Here is a 9,541-nt window from a genome sequence, read left to right as displayed (position 1 = left end):
CACCGGCTGAGGGGCGAGGGGTTCGCCCCGGGCTCCCCCGAGGTGCCTTCTCCCGGCACATGGCGGCATTTTCCTCTTCCTTCCCGCCGGACCCGGGGCGTCCCGAGCCGGGGAACGGCAGAGAAATCTTTTAAAATCCTGCACGGGAGAGACAAACCTATTTCGGGATTTTCTTCAATAAAAAAGCAGCAGGAGGAGAAATTAATTTCTAAAGGTTGGTTTGAAAGTGCTACGTGTTCCTTCCAGGTCTGCAGCTACTAGGGGTGTTTACTGCGCATCTCCGCGGCCACCTTCCAGTACCTCCACAATCATTAGTGGGTATTATTCTCATTCCCTCTTAGGAAGCAGGGGGATAATCATTCCCCATTTAACGGATGGGAAACTTGGCACAGCACAGATTAAGTGATTTGCTGACAGGCCCATAAGAAAATTGCGCTAGTCAAGCATTCTCTCAATTACGCCATCCTTGTAACTGCATAATTTCCGTGTCTGATTCCAAACACGGCGCATACTCCCTGTACAGAGCTTCATCTCTGCAAAGCGCGCGGCTAGCATCAACCGGCACCCACGCATTGACGGCAGGACGGGTTACACCGGTCTGTGTCCTCGGCATGGGGGTCTGCAGGGCACAGGACAGCCGCTCGGGTCCCACAGACATGTACCAGCCGGGGGGGGGAGCCAAAGGCTGCCAGATCCAGGCGGGCAGGAGCCCAGGACGTGCGGGTATGAACTGGGGGGACACAAGAGGTCTCGGGAGCCTGAGGGATGCTCAGGCTGCTGCACGGGGGTGCTTCACAGACACCCACTCCAGCATGCACTGCTGCAGCCAAATGCTGCTTTGCCTTTGCGACCCGCGCAGAGGCCAGCAGCTCCTTCCACAGCCCAGTGGAAATTCCCCAAGCGGTGCCAGCACCGGGGCCTCCAGCGACCAGCAAACCTCCCTAGACCCAGCGAGGGGTTGGGGTGCTGCCATCTCGGTGCAGCGAGCCTCCCCGGGGCTCCTGGGAAGGATAATCTGGAGCAGAGATGCTGGCGGGGAGCTGAGCTGGGGCTGCCCCTGCCCCCTCGCCGCTCCCTGCCCTCGCCTCGCTGGCTGCGTCATCCCCTGCGTGTTCTTTCAGGCTCCCCTGCCCTCATTTGAATGGGCCCTGCCTGCCCAGCCTCGTAATCTGCCACTAAGTGGGACTGCCGATGAGCGCTGTGATAAATTTAGAAAGAAATCTTTGTGTGGGTCAGAGGAAAAACACGGCAGCCTGGGGAATCCGAGCTGCAGCGAAGTGGTTTGATTTCCCTCCGCCAGCTCTGCTCGCTGCCTGCGAAGCAGGATTTGACGCGGAGTTTCTTACTGGTAAAAGCAAGAGGGATCCACAGGGTTTATAGGTGGTCCTTACTCTGCTGAGGTTTATAAGCCAAGGATGCCTTCGTATAAAAATAATACCAGTTTTAACAAATATTAGTGGAAAAGGAGCGGGGAGGATCGTAGCCTGCGAGCGGCTGAGCTGCCCCAGCTCGGAGCACGACCTGACATTTCAGCCGGAGCCTCTTAAAGAGCAAGTTTACCTTCCCCCAGGATTTGTTTATACGCAGAAGAAGGGAAGGCAGTTTTACTTAATTCCGCTTTCAGGCTTGTCAGGCTCCTGCCTGCCACACCACAGCGACATTGTTCCTTCGCAGTTGCTTTTGTTAATCTGTTAAACTGTTTTTAAACAACAACAAAAAAATAATAGTATTAGTGGTGCAAAATCCCCCCATGAAATCAAGAATCCAGCGCCACTTCCCTTACTAGAAGTCTGAACGCCGTTCAAAACTGTTTTATCATTTGCTGGTAAATTATATTGTACCAACGCAAGAAAAGGAGAAGAATTTTCTGAATGTATTTCCTTTAATAAGCTATTAAGACCTTGTACTGCTAATTATACTATTAATTAGACGTCTTATCATTCCTAAGCACGTTAGCATGTTGCCAAAGCAGCAATAAGCCTCCGGGGCAGGCAGAAGATAAGAAGGAAGATGCAGACACAAAGATTAAAAAAATGAAGAAAAAAAAAATCACAAGGAAAAGTACCGGAAACAGCAAATAAATAACCAAAGGTTGGTAGCGTGATGTATTTTTTAATTTACAGGAATAAAAAAAATATGTACCCTGAAAATGAACTCTCTAGGTAGAGGCCCTTGGGACATCTTCTATGTCTTATGTGAGACAAAAAGAAACATAACTGGTTTCCAGACCTTTTTTTTCTACAGTTGGAGTGGGAACCTGGAACTAGTCTCCTTTCCCCCCGACAAAATAACTTTCCATTAGAAAACTAACAGAAAAACTGTTCCAATTTTTTTTTTTTTTTTCTGCAGAAGAAAAACGTGGACAATTTTCAATAGGAAAACCTGAACCCGATGCAATTCCACAGCCGTCCCCCCCAAACCAACCCTCTTCCCCAGAAACAGCATCCCAGGCTTACCCATTCTTGTCTCGCCTGGTTTTTTAAGGTTAAAAAAGAAAAACTTGAAGCCTCACAGCACTTAGCACACTCCTTTGCACGCTGTGAAGGTGTTTCCTCCCACCCTCGTGGGTCCTTAGGAAATGGAAAGAGGAGGTGAGCCTGTGAACAGGGGAACAGCTCTGTGCATCAGCCCAAAGGTCCTTCTCCCACGGCGTGTTGTGCTTGAGACCGGAGTCCTGGCTCACACTAATCTACGTTCATCTCTGTCTCCATCTCAGGCTTTGCAACATATTAAAATGATTTTAGAGCCAAATTCTTCTGCGTTTGCCTTTGACAGTTTATCTCAGGGGACAGATAATCTCATTTACGTCTGTTACTACAAATCAAAACACCAGCAAATTAAATGGATCTGAAGGCTAAGATTAAAGACTTAGAATTAACACACCTGTGAAGTGCCTGTAATGCAAATAGTTGTAAATATCATTTTTTCTGGGGGATGGAAAAGCCCTACACAGATGCTGTTGCCTTTACCGTGAAAGCAAAGGCAGAAATAGCACATCGGTGCAGACGGATTATATACACGGGCATTACGTGATGCCGGTTTCTTTTCTATGGTTAGAAAAGGAGAGAAAAGGGAATGAGCCTGAACATCACCCTTTACCAACGCTGGGAGACGTCTTCACGGCCATCTGATGATGACTGAGCTTTTGGCTGACTCAAAACTGGTACAACACACGAACTGGAGGAAGCCGAGGGCGCTGCCGGTTGCCAGGCTCCGGTCGCGGGGATGTGCCCCGGCTCCACCGACGCTGCTTCGCCAGCTTCTTCTTCTGAAGTGTAACGCGGGACGTTATCAAAGCCTGCCTGTGTTTCTGTGTTCCCTGTGCTTGGATCGAAAAGCCTGCGTGGCCTTGCAGCAGATGGTGCAGCAAATATTGTAGAACTCCCACATGAGTTTTGCAGGATCAGGCATCGAACAAGCAGATGGGAAGTGGATTGATGGGAAATTCATTTTAGAAATTTCATTTTAGATGTTCCCTGTTCCTAGAATATGACTTTCCAAGCCCACTGTATGCAGTACTTCTTTCATAATTTCCTAATGTTAATGTGGTAGCCTCTTGGCTGTATTGCCAGCACCCCAGGGTGCAGCAGGACTCTTCTTCAGGTGCTGCTTCTGCCTGGGCACCGTTACCCGAGTACCAGCTTCCCTCTGGAGCAAAGTATTAAATGTTTTAGCAAAGCACAGCCAGCAGATAGCAGCATTGTTATATGTAATATACCCTAGACTATTTCTGCTGTGGTTTCAAAGTCATGCAGAAACCTTGGTGCGTTTAAGTCTGAGGCCATGACCCCCCTCCGTTTCTGTGCAGCCGGGCGGTGGGTACGCGGGGCACCGAACACCCACTCAGCTGGGCTGCAGCCTGTGCAGCAGGAGTAAACACTTAGGCTTAAAGAGAAGTAGTACTTCTGTAGCCTCTAAGCTAAATTGCATTGAACAAAATTTTACAGGAGGTAGGTGAAAACTTCACAGCGTGACAAGGCACGCGAGGCATCTACCCTTAAACTGAAATTTTAGCACAATGCTCAAGTAAATCTGCCCCGGCAGATCTGGAGCATGGAGAGCACCAGGAGAGCGCATCTTTTTCTGGGGGCCTCCAAGGCACAGCACAAGGCAAAACGCTGGTATCTTCGAAGGGCCACGAGTAGGAATCGGGCGTCTTGCTGCTTGCGCGAGACTGATCCTGCTGCTGAGGGATCCCAGGCATCGGGGCAGCTCTTCCCAGCGCTAAATCAACGAAAAAGAAATTAACAACCAGCAAACGGAGAAAGGAGCTACTTTTCTCTGACCTGGGACGTGCTGTTTTGCTGTGAAGGGCCTGTGATGCTGAAGGGCAGGAGTTTTCTCGGGTGGGAGGGTTGTGCTGTTTTTATTATGAAAGGGATGGAAGATCCACTGAGGGACACAGTTAATAAGACTTAATTAAAACTTGTTTGCTCTGATAAATTTGATTGGTTTCAGCAATACACAGAGCAAGCCACTTTAAACTCACAGTAGCATTTTATGGCAGTTCAGATAGGAAGGTATTTCTTCATTTCTGAAAAAGTCTTTGATTTCAACCTGCAGAAGGATTCAGGGGCTGCCTGGATGGGTGTCAGAGCTCCTGCTTCTGTCTCAGGCTGGGACATGGACGTGTCGTTTAACGGCTGTGTCACATTTATATTTATATTTAACACTTTGTATTTGTATTTGCCACCATTCTTCCCCAGAGGATGCTTTCGTGCTGGTTATTTTCATCAGGGCATTTCACGCCAATATAAGGATCCCCATCAGCTAAACAGACTATATATGCCCTGTATACGAGCATAAGATCATGAACCAGGCAAGAGCCCTTGCATCAACCTTGAACCATGTTTATGGGAAGCCGAGATGGATTTAGCCCCCCAAAAGTGGCCCAAAAGCAGCTGCGAGTCTGCAGGCAGTGCGGGATGGTGAGAGGAGGAGGTTGCCCGGCAGGCGGTGGGACCGGCAAGGAAGGAATGCAAGGGGTTTGATAAGGAAGGAATGATAATAATAACCTTTTCGGCAGGGCCAGAGCTGAGCCTGCCTGTGTTTACACACAGGCAAAAAGCTTCCCGAGCTGGAAGCGCAGCCTTTTCCGCTGGCTCGGCACCGTCCCCGCTCAGCCACCGCCGCTCTCGGCATTTCCCTCAATCTGGATGTTTTAGAGAAAGCTTTTGTTTTGCCAAAGCAATTGACTGTAACTTTATTGTCTCTGCTTGGCTGTAGGACATACCCTGAGCTGTGAAAAATGCACCTGACGTTTGATTAGATCTCCTACTTTCTATACAGTAGTGCTGATTAGATAAACAATTGCCAAAAAAAAAAAAGCCAACCTCAGCTCCCTGTCCTGCCCGCAGTGCAAATCAAGCCTCCGGGAGAGCTTCCCCTGCGCTCTGCAGCAGCTGGGGCTCTCGGGAGAGAAAGTAAATTTGTTTTCCTGCATCTGTTCCCCTTGCAGCCAGGCTGTGGAGGTCAGAGCACCCCAAACTACAACAAAACTGGCAGGAGTGGCTTCTAGCCGTATTCAGTACCCCCCAAGAGGTACCCGGTGTGCCTCTGTCCGTGAGCCCATGCCTAGGAAACAAGCACTAGGGAGGGTGGGTCGGACCAGCGAGGGGGGAGGGGGCCGGGCCAGTAAAGATGGCCCCAAACCTCCTGCTTGCAGTGGAGCTCGAGCATCTCCGCAAGAACAGGCGCTAAAGGACTGCCGTGCATCGCCCTGCAAATTCTTTGAGGCAGGAACCGTTGCTGGTTATTGCACAGTGCAGAGTGAGGCAGCCTTCATGTTCATCTTCATACACACACACACACACACACCCCCACTCCCCTAATGTCAGGTCAGACCCCAGCCCTGCAGATCACTCCATGAGACTGGAGTCTCTTTTATTTATCCAGGAATTAGCTGGGCATCTTAAACATCAGAAAATCAAACAAACGAGGCTTAATAAAGTGATGTACGTCACTTGTCCTGCAAACGTGTTTGTTGAAAGACAGGGAATGTGCACAGAACAAGCCACAGGCTTTAGTCATAGTATTTCTGCTGGGAAACAACCTCTCCGCGAGGCGTTGTCTTCTCGTTGCGCTGGCACACGGCACAGCCAGAGCCACGCATCCCGGTGGGATAAACACGCTGTTGTTCCAAGGACACAATGGAGAAGCTGATTTTTAATACTCGATTTTTTTTCAACTGGGATTATTTGCAATGAGATTTGGGAGAAGCAGTTCACACCAAAACAAACAAAACCTGAAACATTTTAAACCATGTTTAAATGACTCTTGCACCCATGCAAACAGCCCCAGATAATGACAGACATCGCTGTCATTCCTTTAAGCACTGTACCAAAAATAACCCCGCCTTCTCAGGTGTTCAGCACTGAGAAGAGGTTGCAATAAATTCACTGTCGAGAGGGTAGATCAGCTTCAAGGGCCATTTTTGTCCTTACTTTGGACGTGGCAGTTGCTGCTGGTGCCAGCAGAGATCCTGGTCTGAACTGCAGCCTCTCGTGGTCTTGCACCATCAACCCTGGGCTTGCACGACAACACCTTTGGCTCCCTACAGACGAGCTGCGCTTGCTCGGGACTGAGCTCAGACCTGCCCCTGGTCCCTGGCTCTCACCGAGCTGCACGTAGCTCAACCTCGGTGATGCGGCTTGCAGCACCGCTCGCCTCGGGGGCGGGATCAGTGCAGAGCTAGGTAGGACCTGCTCCTGTTGTTGGGATTTTGGTGTTGGCCTTCACTTACCAAAGCGAAAATACTTCTTTTTGCTCGTGTACCCACTGCTGATGCAGAGGGAGGAACACCTGTCACGGAGCCGGGTTTCTGTCTAGCACTTGTCCCAGTGGGAGCCCTTCGGCATCTTTCATTCCCGAAGTCCTGCCCTAGGCGCTACCCCCCGTGTGTCGGGAGGGAGGGTGATGGGACTGCCGGCCCCAGGCATGCGCAGAGCCATCCACGGCCCTGTCAGATGTTCTCCATCTCACTCGAGTGATTGATTGCTGGCTCTGCCTTGTCAAACGTCATCTCCAGTCCCTGACATGAAGGGACCAGGGAAGATTTTACTTTAAAACAACAACCTGCGTACTGGTAGGATTAAAAAAGAAACAAGTTTGAGGTCTATTCACATTTAAACCTTCAATTCCACATGGAAAGTTTTACACAGAGCTTCAGCAAATTCTGCTGGAGTAGGAAATACTAAAGAAGACATAAAGCACAAGAAGGGGGATTAAATGCCTGATGTTCTTAAAAGAGGAAGAAATCCTGCACTTAAACATAAAGATGAGATAAAAAAAACAACTCTGTTAACCAAAATTATCTGAAACCTGAGAGGTTTTTGTCACTGAAGTTCCAATGTAACTCTTTTAATCAGCCTAACACACGGCCACCAAAAATTTTGGCTGTTTGGAGTCTGGCTCAAGGCTTCTGTAGCTTCAGTCTGCCTCTGCTTAAAAGCTGTTCAGGGCTAAGGGCACTTGCATTTCTCATTATGTTCTTCTAACAACAAAAGCAGAGAACAGCTGCGAAAAAGTGTCTTGTGTGGTCAACAGGAGAAGTAGGAGGAGGCAGCGAAGCAGGTCTTTGGCAGCTCTGGCGCTTAATGTGCTTTAGGCTGATTTTGAAGTTCTTCACAGAAATAATAATAAAAAAAAGGTCTGCAATTCCCCAACTGTCCATAGAAAACTCTTGCCCTCCCTTCTCTCTCCGCTCCCCTGTTAGTTCGCTTTACAGATGCACTTCTCTGCCCGGTTCACATTTCGGTGTCAGCGGGACTGTGCTGCCTGGCTGAGTGGCCGTTTTTGGAGGACGCTTGGCCAGTCCCGTTCTCCTGAGTCCCACCGTTGAGGTTTGGCTTCTCCTGCAGCTCAGGTTGCTCTTGGGAGGGCATCATCAACATCGTGTTTCCCTGGCTACCGTTTTCCGTGTAATATGGGTCTTCAGCCTAAACAGGTACATAAATAACAAAGGCAGAGTTAGGAAAGGGAAAGGGCTGACAGCAACTGGCTTTGATTGCAGGCAGCGGCTTGGCTGCCTGCCTGCGCTTCCTGGACAAGAGGTACAAACAACTGCAGGCATGGGAACCTGCTCTCGCTGACGAGAAGGGGAACAGGGGGCCTGAACCATGCCGTGGCAAGACGAAGCAAGAAAACCAGCCAGGAACTGCAATTTTTTTCTCCTGGACCTGAAAAGAGAAGCCGTCAGGTTTTCTTGTTTTCTCATAACCAGGTTTTGGAGCTGACCCTGCCTTGGGTTTGCAAAGCTACCCCGTGGCAGACCACCTCTGCTTTCCACTTTGGCCAGGTAAGAAACACCATCGAATGAAAGCTATGGAAATTGCCTCTTTTTCTTTCCCCCGCCCTTCTTTCTTTCAGCTTCTAAATAGATATACAGCTTGCAGCAAGGTGCTAGCAGAAGCGCAGGACTGCACTCCAGCAAATGCAAAGACAAGCTATTGCTACAAGGAGCAGATGCCTCTGGAGGATCCAGAGCAATAGCAGAGCTGCCTCCGTCCCCCACCACGATAACTCCCCATTGTGTCAGACCGTGGCAGGTCTGACAGCAGTGCAACGGGCGCTGGTGGTCCTGGGCTGCGGGTGGCGATTGCCAGCTGGTGGCAGACAGCCCCGCTCCTTGTTTGCTCAGCAGCATCCAGCACGCACGGCAGGCTGCCGAGCTTCCCGCCCGCCCCGTCGTTTTGCTCGGCCCCTTTGCTGACACCCTTGTCCGTGGCAGTGAGATGGGTGTGCTGGAGACATCTCACCCAGACACTGCCACACATTTACAGTGCCTTTCACTTGCTGCCAGCATCCAGGAGACGGTACCCGGAGGCAGCGGGCTCGAGAGCCCAAGCTGCCATGTCCCTGCCTCTGACACATGCACTTGACTTCCCATGTGCATGTTTTGAGAGCATCCTTTCTGGCAGTGAAATAACCTAAAGGCTTCCCAGGACACAACTGTTCACGTGCCCACGAGCAGCAATGGGGGAAAAGCATGGCCCGTCCTCACTTTACAGAGGGCTCACGTTCCCGAAAGTCACTGGTAGGGAAGAGTCCTCAGCGGTCAGCCTGCCTGGAAAGGGGAAAATGGAAATAGGAAATTTCTTTCTCTTTCTTTCTTGATATATTTTATTACCATCACTTGTTAAGTGAGGGAGGAAATAGCCTTTATTACAGCATCGTTACAAGACAGACATATAACTCAAATGCAGCGAATGGAAAGTTAAAGTGTGTCACTTTTAATGACAAATTGATAAGGTTTCGGTGTCTCTGGAGGGGTCTTGCTGGATGAGTTCTTACTGCTGAGCAAAAATAAGTGTTAGACCTAGAAGTACAAGTGAGAAAGGGGCGGTTTTCCCACAGGAGCAATCAGCTAAGAGTTAATTTTAGAAGGCAAGAGAGGTGTCCCTTCACCCCTTACGGTCTGGCCTCCCTGCTCCTGCCCTTCGCCTTGCCCAGGCTGACCCAGCCCTGGGTCACAACCCCCTGCGTGCCAGCCAAGCCGTCCCGTCGACCTGGGGACACACACACACAGGCTGAGGTACCGAGC

The 9,541-nt window shown here is 50.0% G+C and overlaps 1 protein-coding gene across 3 annotated transcripts in view; it reads right to left on the bottom strand.

The window, feature by feature from the left end:
- Nucleotides 1-5,936: 5,936 nt before the first annotated feature.
- Nucleotides 5,937-9,541, bottom strand: part of CD34 (CD34 molecule) — a 14,154-nt gene continuing 10,549 nt past the window's right edge. For 2 of the 3 annotated variants that reach the window (XM_009331953.1, XM_009331955.1), the window contains exon 8: nucleotides 5,937-7,937. In XM_009331953.1, the coding sequence (XP_009330228.1) occupies nucleotides 7,746-7,937 (192 nt within the window). In that variant the 3' untranslated portion in view covers nucleotides 5,937-7,745. Of the gene's footprint in view, nucleotides 7,938-9,220; nucleotides 9,294-9,541 lie in introns of those variants that run through there. The other variant, XM_009331956.1, reaches the window with a different exon arrangement.

Source organism: Pygoscelis adeliae, unplaced genomic scaffold (genome assembly GCF_000699105.1).
Source record: "Pygoscelis adeliae isolate BGI_AS28 unplaced genomic scaffold, ASM69910v1 Scaffold189, whole genome shotgun sequence".
Taxonomy (NCBI): Eukaryota; Metazoa; Chordata; class Aves; order Sphenisciformes; family Spheniscidae; genus Pygoscelis; species Pygoscelis adeliae.
This window is presented reverse-complemented; position numbering and strand designations above follow the sequence as displayed.